The following is an 18051-nucleotide window of genomic DNA, read 5'->3' as shown; positions in this document are numbered from 1 at the left end:
CCGACCAGCTCTGTTGCGTGGGAATTCAAGGGATTCCCCACTTTAGAGAGCTGGTCTACGTTTGGGGAATTTTCCCTGAACATAGATTTCAGTGATTCCCTGCGCTATTGAGCTAATCTATGTTCCAGGAAGTTTTCCCAAACCTAGATTTGCGGAATTCCCTGTGCATGCAATTCCCCCGAACGTAGACCTGCTCTCTTGCACATGCTCGCTAGTGCATCCTCACTTATCAACCAATTCATTTTATGACCAGGTCGTAGGAACGGAAAACCCTGTCCGTAAGTGAGGTATGTCTGTATATCTAATGATCAATTCTGCCATCTTCATTTTGTAAATATATCCAATTATCTATTCCGTTATCATTTGGTCCTTGAGTACATCCCTGCTGGAATAGGGTCTTATTATTTCAGCTATACCCAGTGGTGCCCTGAGTGCTCACAGCCTATCATTGCAGTCCAAGGTTGGTATATTTCAGGCTAGGAGCTGTGCTTTAGGTACCAGGAGAACCTTGGTCTTTGTCAAACCACTTGAAAGGGTAGTGGCACTCAAAGGCACACAGCGATATAACGCAAGGAGCATTAATATGTATCCAGCCAAATCCTCGTCATCTGGCAGCCATACTCATATGGCTTTAGCCATGAATCCAATTGGCCTCTCGTCTGTAATTACAGCATGGCTGTCTGTTCATTGGGCTATCTGGAAACAGGAGGTAACTGAGTGTATGAGTTTATATATTAACTGGTGGTAATCACTTGGCCTCATTCATTGTTGTTGTTTTTGTTTTTTTTTTTGCTTTTTTCTTTCATTATTCATTTTTGTTACTGCATCAACATTTTTTTTTTTTTATTGCAGTTAGACTGTTCTGTTCTGAGTCACCTTTAGATTCCTTTGACATTTGAACCTATTACAGTACTATTCAATCAAACACTGATCAGACAAATCATCATTTTCATTATTGCTCCCTTGAACTAGAATGTGGGTTACCGCCTTCTTTAATGGAAATGTTCCTTTTAACAGATATGGCAATGCAGAAAGGGTCGCCTTTTCCACAGCTCATTCCTTATAATCACTTTATATAAGCACATGATTACATTCTAGTGCTAAAAATGCGCTGTTATATATCTGCTGCTGCCAGAAAATAACCCCCCAAAATCCATTCATTGGAACAAGAAATATACGATTTTGCATCACGTTCTTGCTTATTTCCCAGCTCTTGATGAAATTCAGTTTCCATAAATTACTCCCAGTTAAAAGCATCCACGTGTTCTACTTACATCTAGGCACTTCAAGATGACAAAACCCTGAATAATAGTGCATTATAATACGTGCATTTGACAGTATAGAGCATAGTGAAATATATTCATGATTAAAGGACCTCTCCTTGCTGGAATTTGAGCCTCTTTTTATATATACAATAAATTTCAAAGAATTTGCAAGTTAAAACCATAAAAGTAAAAATAAAAAATAAACCTCCCCTTTTGATCATATGTCTGATGCAATTTCTTATTCTTTTTAGCCCCTGAAGTGATTCCTCATAAAGTAGATAGCAGCCCCACCAAACCTTGCACAACTCCGATTACTAAGCCTTGGATTACTAGTAGCTAGGAAGATCTGCTTGTATTATGATCGTTCTGGCTAATCATCTACGATGAGAGGGTTAAGGAAATTGTGAGAGATGGAGGGTATATTGTTCTTCAAAAGTTTTCGGTTACTGAGGAATGTTGGTGAAAGTTCTTGTTTAACCCCTTAAGGACACATGGCATGTGTGATATGTCATGATTCCCTTTTATTCCAGAAGTTTGGTCCTTAAGGGGTTAAGCCTCTATAAATAAGAATATCTAAAAGACCGACATCAGTTAGAAAGGTTAAAATAACTTTTTGGAATACAAAATTGTGTTGTTTTTTTTCCTGTATCTTCAATAAATCTGCCCATTATGCTTTATTATGCTTTGTGAACTAAATAATCTTGATATTGAATGATGATGACCAGGGAAATGGTTAATTTATTTCTGTGTGTGCTTCTAGTTCTGATACTTTTAACCAGTTGATTATTCCTCTAGGCTCTTGAGACTTGCGTAAAGAACTGTGGCCACAGATTTCATGTCTTGGTAGCCAGTCAAGAATTTGTGGAAGGTGTTCTTGTTAAAACCATCCTTCCGAAAAACAACCCTCCGACCATTGTCCACGATAAAGTACTTAATTTGATACAGGCAAGTATAAATAATGGATTGCTTTGCATGAAATGTCTTGCATGCAAATTACCCCTTAAGTTATGCAGCTTTGTGCTGCTCTGCAGATTTTATGCAAGCAGACGTTCCATGGAGATTATATCATCTTTTGCACTTTGCTTCAGAAGAGTACCTGATCATAATGGCCATGTTGTTGTTGGAGAAAAAAAAATTCAGTAGGGAATGAATAGCTTCATATCAAATAGAGATGAACAAAGTGAATTCTTGGCAACGAACAAGATTTAAAAGGACACTCCACTGCCCAATTTGTGTAAAAAAAAAAAAAAAAAATTAAAAAAAAAAGATAAATTAAAAATTTAGCTATATCTAAAATCAGTTGCAAAAGTTGCAGTTATCTTGCCTGCTGCACTAATTCCCCAGCCCAAACTTTCTGTGGCTCTCCTATCACAGACTTCCAAATGCAGCTCAATGAGAAGTCTTTGCGAGGCTCTGAGCAATTGTTCGTCTTGAGTTTAAATCCACTTGGCTAAACAACAAGAAAGTAACAGTACCTGTTGTCTGATTAAAAACCAAGTGGTGTAATAAGGTTAATTTATAAAAGTGACAATTTCTATTGAAATCTGCACTTTTTGTAACATGAGAAAATATGATGGTCTTCCCACATAAAGCAGTGCATCAAGCTGAAGTGCTGTAGGAATTTAAGGAAAATTGAGAAGGAAGTGAAGCAAAACTATACCAGGGATCTGATAATAACTAGAGTGTAGGATTGTATTTCTTATTCTTCTGATGGCCCATTAACCCCTTAAGGACCAAACTTCTGGAATAAAGGGGAATCATGACATGTCAGACATGTCATGTGTCCTTAAGGGGTTAAAGGACCACTGTAGGCACCCAGACCACTTCAGCTCAATTAAGTGGTCTGGGTGCCAGCTCCATGTAGGGTTAACCTTGCAGTTGTAAACATAGCAGTTTCAGAGAAACTGCTATGTTTACATTAGGGTTAATCCAGCCTCTAGTGGCTGACTCGTTGACAGCCGCTAGAGGCGCTTCTGCGCTTCTCACTGTGATTTTCACAGTGAGAAGACGCCAGCGTCCATAGGAAAGCATTGAGAATGCATTCGTCGGAAGAGGGAAGAGAGTCCCAGCGCTAGAGGGAGCCCGGTGCTAGAGAAAGGTAAGCATTTAACCCCTTCCTCCCCCCAGTGCCCGGCGGATGGGGGCCCATGAGAGTAGGGGGGGGGGGGCCTATTAACACTATAGTGCCAGGAAAACGAGTTTGTTTTCCTGGCACTATAGTGGTCCTTTAATATCTGTTGCATTTGGGGGGGGGAAAGACAGATGGATAGCTTTTCAATAGAATTCCAAATCAGTGGCCATTGGGGATGTTCTCAGAAGAACATATTAAAGTGTTTAGAATATGCTCTACAATGTGGGCAACAAACCCGAAAAAAAGTAACTATGGTTTAAATGCCACATTGTATGATGATTTGCAAATATTCACATGGCTTTCAGAAAATGTTGTAAGAAATATGATGTCTCCAATTTGCTGTGTTTGAAGTCCGTTAAATCATCTCTTTATCAATGTGTAGCTCAGGAGAGCCCAAAAGTTAGATGCAGCGGTGGAACTTTCATTTGTTTGTCTCTGATTCTCTGTCTTGATGTAGGCTTGGGCGGATGCCTTTCGTAGTTCACCAGACTTGACTGGAGTAGTGGCTGTATATGAAGACCTCAGGAGAAAAGGATTAGAGTTTCCAATGACTGATCTAGACACGTTGTCCCCTATTCATACACCTCAAGCGGTAAGGATATCCTATCACCAATGACGGAAAATGTGTGTCACTAGTCTTTATATATTTTAGGAAAACCACGAACGCTGTCTTCCCTTTATTAAATGTATGATAGCACAAGGTTACTGTAAAAGCTAGATTTATTGTGTGTCCCTCTTTTGTTGAAATACTTGAATTTATAATTGCATGTCACCAATGTTTTTTTCTTCAGAGTTGCTCCAGACCAGAGCCCACTGCCCTCCCTTCATCTAACACCGTTCAAAGAGGGGCATCAGTAAGAGGTTCTGCACCCCCACCATATGTGGCTCCTCCTACTGCAGCCGTAGCCCCTGCAGATTCACCTGTTGCACCCACACCTGAACAGGTAAAGGAAATGTCATCAAGGTGTTTGTCTAGCTTTAGTTAGGCAGAAACATATGTGTCAGAACCAGAACCTACTTCAGAAATATGAAAAACGTTTTAATTAAACACTACAGACTTTTTTTTTTTACTCTCCTTGACATTTGCTCTGTTCATGTTTAATACCTGATTTGATTACTAACTTGACAAAGAATCAATTAATCTATCATACAACCCTTTTAATTTGTTTTTAAATGGATCAATCAGTTGAAATAGAAAGGAGTACCGGTGAAGCTGACATATATAGAAATTATAAAATATACACTACTCAAATAGCGCTAATACTTTCCTATTTACAATCAGTTGAAATGTTTGCTGGATGAAATCAGCAATCTGTATTAAATTTTTAGTTGATTCATCATCTCCTCTATTTTAAATCGACTGACACAGAAATCAGTCCTTGTAGTATAACCTTTTTATTAATGTAAGGATGGTAGTTGGAAGCACGGTAGGAGATTGTAACGTGCAATAACAATAAATTTAGCTTTTTTTAATTAATTTTTTTTAAATTTTATAAATAAAGCAATAAGCTATTAATCAATCAAGTAGACTATTAATATGCTTTAGTCAAATATACAGAAGTACAGTTGAGACCTTAAAGGATCACTATAGGGTCAGGAACACAAACATGTATTCCTGACCCTATATTGTTAAAACCACCATCTAGCCCCCATGGGTCCCTCATGCCTCCATAAATATAGTAAGAATCTTACTGTATTCAAGCCCGAAGCTGTAACTCTGCATGCTGTTACACTCTGAAAAACAAGCAGTCTGCTGACATCATCAGAAGTGGTAGCCTGATCCAATCACAATGCTTCCCCATAGTATTGGCTGAGACTGACAAGGAGGCAGATCAGGGACAGATCCAGCATGATTTAACCGCCCTCCGGTTTTTATTTACTTACCCGGTCGCCGGTGATCCCACGCCGGCGATCGCGGTTGGGGGGACTCCCAGGGAGCCCCCCCCGTGGCACGTCCGCCCTCCAGCAGCCCCCCCGGCCATGTGAGAGTGAGGTCCTTGCGAGGACCTCACAATCACATGGCCGGGATAGCTGGCTCAGGCATTGCCAGCAGGGGGACTAACTGTAATGACAGTTAGTCCCCCTGCTGGCTGAAATCAAATAAAAATAAAATAAAATAAGTGTAAAAAAAAAAAATATATATATATACCGTATTTTTCGCTCCATAAGACGCACTTTTTTCCCCCTCAAAAGTGAGGGGAAATGTCTGTGCGTCTTATGGAGCGAATATGAAGCTTTACTTACCTGTCTTGCAGCGTTGGCCGGCAGCACAGGGCGCACCGCGGTAGTGGAACTTGAATTTCATGTTCCGGTTTCCGGCGGGACTGAAAGGAAGTGCGCACAAGCTGAGTGCGCACTTCCTTTCAGTCCCGCCGGAAACCGGAACATAAAATTCAAGTTCCACTACCGCGGTGCGCCCTGTGCTGCCGGCCAACGCTGCAAGACAGGTAAGTAATTATGGGACAAGGGTAGGGGGACAGTATGGGAGAGAAGAATATGGGGAGGGGGGGGGAGAAGTCTATGGGGAGGGGGGGGGAGAAGTCTATGGGGGGGGGGGGGAGAAGTCTATGGGGAGGGGGGGGGGAGAAGTCTATGGGGAGGGGGGGGAGAAGTCTATGGGGAGGGGGGGGAGAAGTCTATGGGGAGGGGGGGGGAGAAGTCTATGGGGAGGGGGGGGGAGAAGTCTATGGGGAGGGGGGGGGGAGAAGTCTATGGGGAGGGGGGGGGAGAAGTCTATGGGGAGGGGGGGGGAGAAGTCTATGGGGAGGGGGGGGGAGAAGTCTATGGGGAGGGGGGGGGGAGAAGTCTATGGGGAGGGGGGGGAGAAGTCTATGGGGAGGGGGGGGGAGAAGTCTATGGGGAGGGGGGGGGAGAAGTCTATGGGGAGGGGGGGGAGAAGTCTATGGGGAGGGGGGGGGAGAAGTCTATGGGGAGGGGGGGGAGAAGTCTATGGGGAGGGGGGGGGGAGAAGTCTATGGGGAGGGGGAGAAGTCTATGGGGAGGGGGGGGGAGAAGTCTATGGGGAGGGGGGGGAGAAGTCTATGGGGAGGGGGGGGGGAGAAGTCTATGGGGAGGGGGGGGGAGAAGTCTATGGGGAGGGGGGGGGAGAAGTCTATGGGGAGGGGGGGGGGAGAAGTCTATGGGGAGGGGGGGGGGAGAAGTCTATGGGGAGGGGGGGGGGAGAAGTCTATGGGGAGGGGGGGGGAGAAGTCTATGGGGAGGGGGGGGGGAGAAGTCTATGGGGAGGGGGGGGGGAGAAGTCTATGGGGAGGGGGGGGGAGAAGTCTATGGGGAGGGGGGGGGAGAAGTCTATGGGGAGGGGGGGGGGAGAAGTCTATGGGGAGGGGGGGGGGAGAAGTCTATGGGGAGGGGGGGGGAGAAGTCTATGGGGAGGGGGGGCGAGAAGTCTATGGGGAGGGGGGGGGGAGAAGTCTATGGGGAGGGGGAGGAGGGGGGTGAAGTCTATGGGGAGGAGGGGGTGGATGAAGACAATGGGAGAGAGGAGAAGACTATGGGAGGGGGGGACACTATGGGACAGGGGAGAAAAAAAATATTCTGTACAAACTGTCCCATAGTAAGAAACACTATGGGACAGTTTGTTCAGAATATTTTTTTTCTGGGTTTCTTCCTCTAAAAACTAGGTGCGTCTTATGGAGCGAAAAATACAGTACTTAGATCATATATATATATATATATATATATATATATATATATATATATATATATATATACACATACACTGTCTAGGTGTATTTTAATATTAATATAATATATAATATATTTTTACATAAAAAAAAAAAAAAATAATTGAAAATAAAATATTAAAAAATATATAGATGTGTTTTATTTCGTTCTAACTGTATTGTGATATTAATATATATATATTTATATCAAAATACACGTAGAACGAAATAATATATATCTATATACATAAATATATACGTATATATCACTATATATATACCTATATATAAATAAAAATATAAAAAAAAAATTATATATATATATCTAAAGGACTGTCCTTTATCCCTACATCAGGGATTAACGAATTTGAATGGGAGATTGACCAGTTTAAGTTCACACGGAAACTTCGTTTAGCTGAATATTTTAAAGCTCAACCTGTTGATACCAACCCTAGTGATACATTACGACTTCGTAGTACATTTGATCCACCATCTACTAGTGCATCCTTGAAAGTGTTTGCACAGAATCTTAAGACGGACAGCACTGTGTTATTAAAACAAGAGAAAAAGGGAACCTCGAATATCTCCAGAATGGAAAGAATGGCTTTAGACAACTTAGCTAATGATATGTCTATTTCTATACGTCCAGCAGACAAAGGGGGTGCCCTTGTGATCATGCAATATGATGACTATAGAGCTGAGATTCACCGACAACTATCGAATGAACAAGTGTACCAAATTTCTGAAAAGGATCCTGTGATTAACTTTAGTCGTACTATTTACAATACTTTACGAAGAGGACTAGAAGCAGGTTACCTGACTAGTATGGAATTTGAATACCTGTGGGAAACGAACCCAAGATGTCCTATTATATACACATTACCTAAAGTCCATAAGAACCTCAGCAAACCACCTGGGCGTCCAATAGTCTCTGCTATAGGTGGTCTCTTAGAGCCAATTGGTAAATGGCTGGACTTGAAGTTCAAAGCCCCGGTATTAGCACTACCTACTTGCGTGAAAGACACTAAAGATGTAATTGAACACCTTAAAACTCTAATTATACCTGAGGAGGGAATAACTTTAACTACCCTTGATGTGGGCAGTCTATATATGGTGATTCCGCACGGAGATGGCATACAAGCTATGAAGGAAGTTTTACAGCAGTACAGTGAAAAAATTACACCACCTATTGATTACTTGATGGAATTGTTGGAGTTATGCCTAACACTGAATTACTTCAGATTTGAATCCAAGTTCTATATCCAGCGCACTGGCACGTCGATGGGGGCACCTATGGCCCCCATGTATGCTAACGCGTACATGCACAAATACGAAACGGAAAACATTTTGCAAAGATATGGCCAATATATCCAGAGATACCTTTGTTTCATCGACAATGTTTTGATTATATGGACAGGAGGGCAACCAAGATTACACCAGATGGTTGAAGATCTGAACAACCTTGTATCACCAATAAAATTCACATACCAGTTGAACGATCAACAAATTGATTTTTTGGACCTACGGATCTATGTTACCAAGAATAAATTGGGATACACTCTTTTCTCAAAACCTACTGATCGAAACACGATCTTACATGCCACTAGTTTCCACCCTCAGAGTTTGAAAAACTCATTACCTGTGGCACAGTTTGCCAGGGTAATACGTAATAATTCAGACCCAAAGAATGCGGAGACACAGTTATTGAATATGTCCGAGAAGTTCATTGAAAGAGGGTACTCCAAATACTCCATACAGACAGCACTATCTAAAGCAAAAGAACCAAGGACGATCATACCATCGACTATGGGGATAGGTGATAGATTTATCTTCCCTCAGACGCTGCATACTCAGTCCCAGGATATGGCATCAGTGATACGAGCCAACTGGGAAACTTTAATGAAAGATTCCTCTCTTCCTATTCAATTCAAGCAACCCCCGGTGATGAGTTATAAAAGGGGTAAAAACCTGAGAGACTTTCTGGTACATACAGATCAATTTTCTCGCATACAGGAACAGATACCTAACAAAAATGTAGGATGTGTACGGTGTTTAAACTGCATGGCATGTAACAATATGATTCCAGGGAAAGTATTTCCACATCCGAGAACCGGGAAAATATATAAAATTCGTTACAGGATTACATGTACTACGACTCATGTGGTGTATCGGATTATATGTCCATGCGGTTTAAATTACATCGGAAAGACGTCTAACGATCTTAGAGAACGGATGAGGGGACACCGATCAGCTATTCGATTAGCAATACTGAGCGGATCAGCCACTACTCCGGTTGCCAGACACTTCCTAGAAGCAGGACATACTTTACCATCACTCCGCTTTATGGGCATTGACCACGTACCTCTATCTCCTCAGGGGGGCAATTGGGACATTCAGCTTCTCAAAAGAGAAGCGTACTGGATTCACACATTGGGGACTTTATCCCCGCATGGACTTAATGAAAAAAACCCGTTATACTGTTTCATTCCGAGACGGTGAATGTTACATTGTATACTCTGGCCTGTTTTATAATATCACATTTATTGCTATTTGATGCTGCCTGCATTTTTCGTATTATGAATTCTTGTAATAGACGTAAGAGGATTTTCCTTCATACTTAATACAAGGTATGATTTCATGTATGCTATCTTTCTGTATATGGCTTGCTATACTTATTGTGCTATTTTTGTAACATCCCTTCTGGTGAGCTATTGGTCCTCCTATATGAGAGGTAGAGGCACTTGGGGTCCGCATGCACACATTTTTATTAGTATCTTTTTTCCTTTCAGTCGGTACTTTAGCGGATTTAGTTCTCTTTACCTGCCTTTGTCTTCCTGGGCACTGGCCATGGCTTGTAAATAGTTCTGTATATATGTATATATTGTTCATGTTCCATTGCATACTTATAGATACTCCCACGGTGATTTGCTACTTAGGCTCACCTATTGAGCAACACTCACTTTCCAATTTCCCCCCTGCAGGGGTTAATAGTATCACACTCCGTTTTTGAATCTATTTACGTCACTGATGACGTCACAGAACCTCGATTTCAGTTTTTCACTCTCCAATCATGATACACTGCTGTATATTTAAATGTTTTTTGCACGCCAGAAAAATGTCTTGATAAAACGTCGACTGAAACGTCGACTTGATCCGTATATTTTGTACATATTTGCTGAATAAAAGCACTTATGTGAAATTCATACAAGTCCTTTGAGTGCACTCTTTCGGGAATATATGGAGTGGCTGGAGCTGTTGCACCGAGGCACCGAACAAGACCGGTTAAATTGAGTGCGGGGCATTTGGATTCTATATATATATATATATATATATATATATATATATATATATATATATATATATATATATATATATATATATATACATACGTATATACATATATCAATTCTACACATAAATTTATGTAATAATTTTACATAATTAGGTATCCTAATTAATTACAATTAGCGGGACCTGCCTGACAACCCATGCCGAAAGTATAGGGAATTTAATTTGCTAGCACTATATTTAACCCTATAACTTTCCAAGACACCATAAAACCTGTACATGGGGGGTACTGTTTTACTCGGGAGACTTCGCTGAACACAAATATTAGTGTTTCAAAACAGTAAAATGTATTACAACGATGATATCGCCAGTAAAAGTGACGTTTTTTGCATTTTTCACGCACAAACAGCACTTACACAGACGATATTATTGCTGCAATACTTTTTACTGTTTTGAAACACAAATATTTGTGTTCAGCGAAGTCTCCCGAGTACAACAGTACCCCTCATGTACAGGTTTTATGGTGTTTTCAAAAAATCACAGCGTCAAATATAAGGCTTGTGTTTCATTTTTTTCACATTAAAATTTGCCAGATTGCTTACGTTGCCTTTATGACCCCATGGTAGCCCAAGAATGAAAATTACCCCTATGATGGCATACTATTTGAAATAGTAGACAACCCAAGGTATTGCAAATGGGGTATGTCCAGTCTTTTTTAGTAGCCACTTAGTCACAAACACTGGCCAAAATTGGCGTTTTTTGCATTTTTCACACACAAACAAATACTAACGCTAACTTTGGCCAGTGTTTGTGACCAAATGGCTACTAAAAAAGACTGGACATACCCCATTTGCAATACCTTGGGTCGTCTACTATTGCAAATGGTATGCCATTATGGGTGTAAATTTATTTCCTGGGCTACTATACAGTCTCAAAGGCAACGTAACCAATCTGGCGAATTTTAATTTCAAATGTAACACGCTATATTTGACCCTGTAACTTCCCAAAACACCATAAAACCTGTACATAGGGGGTACTGTTTTACACGTGAGACTTTGCTGAATACAAACATGTGTATTTTATTGCAGTAAAAGCAAACAGTATTATGACATTGACAGTTAAAATGTCATGTAGAACTAAAAAAATAAAAAAAATCTTATTTTCTCCCATTTTTTTCATATTAAATTGTTTCATAGCTAAATATTTGATGAAATGAAAGCCCTGTTTCCCCTGAATAAAATGATATATAATAAGGGGGGGGTACATTTAATATGAAAGAGGTTAATTACGGTTGGACAGACATATAGCGCAAATGCCAGGTTTTGTTTACATTTTGTTTCGTTCACAACTTGTACATTTGGCTGCGGTCTTAAGGGGTTAAACACAGCCCTGGCCAATCCGCATCTCCTCATAGAGATGAATTGAATCAATGTATCTCTGTGAGGAAAGTTCAGTATCAGCATGCAGAGGGAGGAGACACTGAATGTTTGGATGCATTTTAGGCAGCCATGACCCAGGAAGGATCTCTAACTTTAATCTGAGGAGTGGCCAGTGAAGTTATCACTAGGCTGTAATGTAAACACTGCATTTTCTCTGAAAAGACAATGTTTACAGCAAAAATCCTGAAGGTAATGACTATACTCACCAGAACAAATTCAATAAGCTGTAGTTGTTCTGGTGACTATAGTGTCCTTTTAATTGTTAACTTAATGCTATATATTGTTACCATTTATCCATAAATATAATATGAGAATCTAGTATTTCATTGATTATACCTTTTCAATGTACAGTTGCAAGAAAAAGTATGTGAACTCTTTGGAATGATATGGATTTCTGCACAAATTGGTCATAAAATGTGATCTGATCATCATCTAAGTCACAACAATAGACCATCACAGTCGGCTTAAACTAATAACACACAAAGAATGAAATGTTGCCATGTTTTTATTGAACACACCATGTAAACATTCACAGTGCAGGTGGAAAAAGTATGTGAACCCCTAGACTAATGACATCTCCAAGAGCTAATTGGAGTGAGATGTCAGCCAACTGGAGTCCAATCAATGAGATGAGATTGGAGGTGTTGGTTACAGCTGCCCTGCCCTTTAAAAAACACACACCAGTTCTGGGTTTGCTTTTCACAAGAAGCATTGCCTGATGTGAATGATGCCTCGCACAAAAAAAGCTCTCAGAAGACCTACGATTAAGAATTGTTGACTTGCATAAAGCTGGAAAGGGTTATAAAAGTATCTCCAAAAGCCTTGCTGTTCATCAGTCCACGGTAAGACAAATTGTCTATAAATGGAGAAAGTTCAGCACTGCTGCTACTCTCCCTAGGAGTGGCCGTCCTGTAAAGATGACTGCAAGAGCACAGCGCAGACTGCTCAATGAGGTGAAGGAGAATCCTAGAGTGTCAGCTAAAGACTTACAAAAGTCACTGGCAAATGCTAACATCCCTGTTAGCGAATCTACAATACGTAAAACACTAAACAAGAATGGATTTCATGGAAGGATACCACAGAGGAAACCACTGCTGTCGAAACAAAACATTGCTGCACGTTTACAGTTTGAACAAGAGCACCTGGATGTTCCACAGCAGTACTGGCAAAATATTCTGTGGACAGATGAAACCAGAGTTGAGTTGTTTGGAAGAAACACACAACACTATGTCTGGCGAAAAAGAGGAACAGCACACCAACATCAAAACCTCATCCCAACTGTGAAGTATGGTGGTGGGGGCATCATGGTTTGGGGCTGCTTTGCTGCGTCAGGGCCTGGATGGATTGCTATCATCGAAGGAAAAATGAATTCCCAAGTTTATCAAGACATTTTGCAGGAGAACTTATGGCCATCTGTCTACCAGCTGAAGCTCAACAGAAGATGGGTGTTGCAACAGGACAATGACCCAAAGCATAGAAGTAAATCAACAACAGAATGGCTTAAACAGAAGAAAATACGCCTTCTGAAGTGGCCCAGTCAGAGTCCTGACCTCAACCCGATTGAGATGCTGTGGCATGACCTCAAGAAAGCGATTCACAGCAGACATCCCAAGAATATTGCTGAACTGAAACAGTTCTGTAAAGAGGAATGGTCAAGAATTACTCCTGACCATTGTGCACGTCTGATCTGCAACTACAGGAAACGTTTGGTTTAAGTTATTGCTGCCAGAGGAGGTTCAACCAGTTATTAAATCCAAGGGTTCACATACTTTTTCCACCTGCACTGTGAATGTTTACATGGTGTGTTCAATAAAAACATGGCAACATTTCATTCTTTGTGTGTTATTAGTTTAAGCAGACTGTGATTGTCTATTGTTGTGACTTAGATGATGATGATCAGATCACATTTTATGACCAATTTGTGCAGAAATCCATATCATTCCAAAGGGTTCACATACTTTTTCTTGCAACTGTAGTATAAACTGTTCAATTCGGATGGGAATTAAACTACGAAGGTCATACAGAGTAAAAGCGTATAAGAAGGAAAGTAGATTACACGTAATAAAACATATTAATAAAAACACATATTGGTTACAGCATATTTAGTTTACCATCTATAAAGGGTCAGTCTTTTAATAGGAGAGCGAATTGATTCGGTGTAGACTGAACACGATTTCTAAAATGTTTAAGGCACTCCGTGTGGAGAGTAATCAATTTTATTGACAAAACCAATGTGTAAATTCATATAATTGTACACACGCTGGTCCTTTTGGCAGAATATATGCCTTTAGTAGTTGTCGGGTTGATCTGATTTAGTTGATAGGTGTAGATTAGCATTATGTACAATTAGAGTAACCTGTCACAGTACCTACAACTTCTAGATTTGCTAACAAATGTATAGATAGGGAGAAAAACCTTTCAAAATGAATGATTCTCTCATTTGTCAGTCAATCCTTCAGCATAGGCTCTATGCTACAAAATTGACTTGTAAGGGAGAACAGAAGAGAGCTCACACGGGCGGTCCTTCTGCATGCGCGGTGGTTGCTATAGTTACTCTCTAACTGACCTTGCTAGAAAGCATAGGAACAGAATGACTGACGTCACTCCATTCAGATGCTGGCATTGTAGCCAGTGTGTCATTGTCACAGAGGAGGGCAAATAACAGAAGGCTGATAGAGGAGCAAGGGCAGAGTGGGGTGGGTGTTAGAGAATTGTAACATCCACAAACCTGAGGACTTTGTGGCGCTGGATGAAAAGTAAGGTGAGATCATTTTACATTGAATACATCATGTAACGCGGTGATATATGATGTACTCAAATCATTTGAGGAGATTTATGTTCACTTTAAGTAAAAAGTTGTGATCCTCTATATCTTGGTTGAGGGCCACAGAACTTCAAACAAAGTTTTTAATTGAGTACGGAATATTTTCTGTACCACTTTTTATTTTTTTAAATTCTTTTTATAACCCTGGTGCATGAAAAAGGGCAGTTGGAGAGCGAGAGAATGTCAAATCTTTCGAACATACAGGGCCATACCTATCTCTAAGCAATACATCCACTGCAGCAGAAGAAAATCTTTCATTCTCACCCATTTTAGTACTTTGTATATGACCACTATATTTCTACTCCATGGTGCTATGTCAACTGGAGGTGACAAAAACAAATTGCTCTTTTTGGATTATTAATGTAACACATTTCTTGCAATCTGTGTCTTTCAGGATTTCATGGTGCCTGTATGAACACTATTTTCAGGAGTTTCTAACTCGCTAAAATTCTCCATAATGTGGTAGTGGTCCATTAATGAGTAGGGTTAATGTAGCTGTGCATGCTTGTTGAGACCAGAGAGTTTAATTTCTCTGAATCCCCACTTGTCTATTATTAGCAAGCGGCAGATCTTTGCCTGTCCATTCCTTGCTTCTCTGTGCAGTACAGGTAACTGAGGATACGGAGTCTGTATCCAGATGGAGGTCTAATATGATGAGGGGGCAGGAAAATAATAAGACAAAAAATAATAATAATGCATAATTAATTATAGATCTACACACCACTTCATCTTGGCTCCCTGTCAATCATTGAATAAGCTCTGTCCTCTGCACCTAGTAGTCAACAGAGAAAAAGCACACAAGGAATAAGAGAAATAAAACAATGTATCTAATTTTTGCCCTGGCCTTTGCGTTGTCTGCATTGTATTAGAATGGCATTTGCTGTATCAATGTTTAAACAATTTTTATTGAAGGTCAATAGCAGTACAAAAATACATTACAATAGTGTCAAATTGCATCATGAAACATCATAAAAGTAAGAAGGAAAAACAGGTGGAGAATTGGAGGCATTTGAGAAATCTTTAAGGGAAAATTAATCTTTAAGGTCTAAATTAAAATTACGTTTTACTCACATTTTCCCCTCTGCTGCTGACAACTCCGCCTCCCGTGACATCGCGGAGGACACTGCCTCCTCCACAATGGTTCATTCCAATGCTCCTCATAGAGGTCCATTGGGAACCTAGTGGACACATACGGTGAGCGCCATATTCAGACTTCCCCATAGGAAAGCAATGAATCAATGCTTTTCTTATGGGAGCGTTCCCATCACGTTACTTGGTTAGTGCAATGGAAGCACCTCTAGTGGCTGTCATACTGACCGCCACTAGAGGTTGGACTTAACCTGCAATGTAAATATAGCAATTTCTTTTACATTGCAGGATCAAAATGACACCAAGAGCTACTGCACACTGACACAGTTTGGATGACTTTAGTGTCCCTTTAATATAGTTTTGTTTTTGTTTTTACTGTGCATCTCATGAAAAAAAGTTTAAAGGAATACTCCAAGCACCATGGCCACTACAATCCGCAGTGGAAGTGGGGAGCAGGGCTTTTAAACTTTAATAGATCTGCTCTAATTAATCTATTTAAATACATAGTGCTTTTTGTAATTTTGAATAGATTTTTCTTTTAATGCACCATTAATTACCAATCTGTGACTCTCCAGTCCATTAGGGTCTTTCATAATTGGCAAGTAATCAGTCTTCATTAAATGGGTTCTCAATTGCGGAGTGTTAAATTGGCTTTAATGAAAAGCACCTAACATGCCTCCTTGGTTATATTTTTTTCATTATTTAAGGGACGTGTGAAGTGTAGTCACGATTGCCCTGTTGCCTTGATTTATTTACTTTTTCCCCAGAGGCAGCAAATATTGTGATTTGCACGTTTTTTTTTCCCTTTGTTCATTACTTTTCTCATACTGATGTCCTAAAATTAACAACACTGTTTTGCAATTAGAATTGAAATTTCTTGGTCAGATTGCAGATATAAAATACCATTGTCTGATTCCTTCTATAGTTTATTTTTTTGTGTGTGTGTTAAAATCCCAATATGTTCTACAATCCTCTTGCACTGGGAGGGTTGAAGTGCAGATCAGGCAATAATTGTTAACTCTGCAGATGTTAAAAATGTGTCTGGGGGCGGGGCCTGTCTCGCATGGAGGACAGACGTGCCTGAGCAGAGCTCCTACACAAGCAGAGCGATTAATGGCACCACCAAGCCAAATAACCCTGAACAAAGCGACAGCACTCAACTTATATGACCCACGAAGGGGATGGGAAGCAACACGCCGGCATATAAGGCACCCGATGCACACAGGCGACAAGCACCGCAATACAAGGCCTAGCAAGTGTCGGATGGGAGAGGCGGCCGATCTCCAGGCCCGGCACTGTAGGAAGCAGACTCCAGCCGAGTAACAATCCCGATACTCCCCTCCCCCCCCCCCCCCTGGACCGTCAGGGGTGATCGCGGTCCATCCCAAGGAGGCCATCCAAAACTGAAGGGAACGCAGGGTGCAACAACACTATACTGCCAGCTACCGGGCGCACCAGCCGTCATGGCGGACGCCACGTGTCTCCCCGACAGCACTGACCCTGAGCCCGACATCCTGCAGAAACTAGATGCACTGTTCGCCAATTTCTGGCATAAGCTGGAGGGCAGAGCACAATCGCTAACCACGCAGCAGACAAGCAGCCGACAAGGCAAGCAGTTGCCTCCAATCCTGAACATCACGCAAGTAAAGGCTACCAGACAGGCCTCAACATGGCGGCAGACCAAACCGCACAAGCAACCTCGGCACAAGAAAATGAAGGGCCGTGAGAGAAGGCATCGCCGACACCCGCGGCGGCAGGAGACCACACTCGGGTGCAGACGGCGGCTGACAACTGCGCCTCAAACACGAACCCAGCGGAGAACCACACGCAACCCACACCAGCTCCAGTCCCAGTGGACCCCACAGAACCGGCCCTACGTTGCTCAAGCTAGCACAGAGAGGACAACCGGCGGATGCTGGGTGCCAGTCCCCACTGACGCAAGGAGCCGTGGAGGCAGGCTGGTGCAAAAATGCTACCCTGCAAATAGGTCTGGACCTTGTTTGCCCGCTAAGGGCATAGGCTGAGTGGGACATGTACAAGGGGATACTGAACATGTCAGAGAAAAACCCTGCAGTTCCCTCTCACACACATAACACGGATATATTGTTACAGCATGTGATTTAATAATCTGTTTTCTGCCTATACCGCAAAGCCTCCTAAGCCACCTGACCCCACTAGTACTTGGCACCTAGCTACTAAAAGACCGGGTGGCCTCCCCACCATAAGCAATGTCTAGCGCCTGTATCCACCTAGCCTGTGTTTTCTTACAACCTGAACGTTATATATGATATACATCACCATAGTACCTAACACTGCCCTAGACAGATCCCCT

General features: G+C 41.4%; 1 protein-coding gene across 1 annotated transcript in view; it reads left to right on the top strand.

The window, feature by feature from the left end:
• TOM1 (target of myb1 membrane trafficking protein) overlaps window positions 1-18051 on the top strand; it is a 123285-nt gene that overhangs the window by 51644 nt on the left and 53590 nt on the right. The window contains exons 4-6 of the mRNA XM_063426415.1: window positions 2061-2210; window positions 3854-3988; window positions 4188-4340. Coding sequence (XP_063282485.1) covers window positions 2061-2210; window positions 3854-3988; window positions 4188-4340 — 438 coding nt within the window. The remainder of the gene's footprint in view (window positions 1-2060; window positions 2211-3853; window positions 3989-4187; window positions 4341-18051) is intronic.

This window comes from Pelobates fuscus, chromosome 7, assembly GCF_036172605.1.
Source record: "Pelobates fuscus isolate aPelFus1 chromosome 7, aPelFus1.pri, whole genome shotgun sequence".
Lineage (NCBI taxonomy): Eukaryota > Metazoa > Chordata > Amphibia > Anura > Pelobatidae > Pelobates > Pelobates fuscus.
Note: the sequence above shows the minus strand (reverse complement) of the source record. Positions and strands in the feature narration are given on the sequence as shown.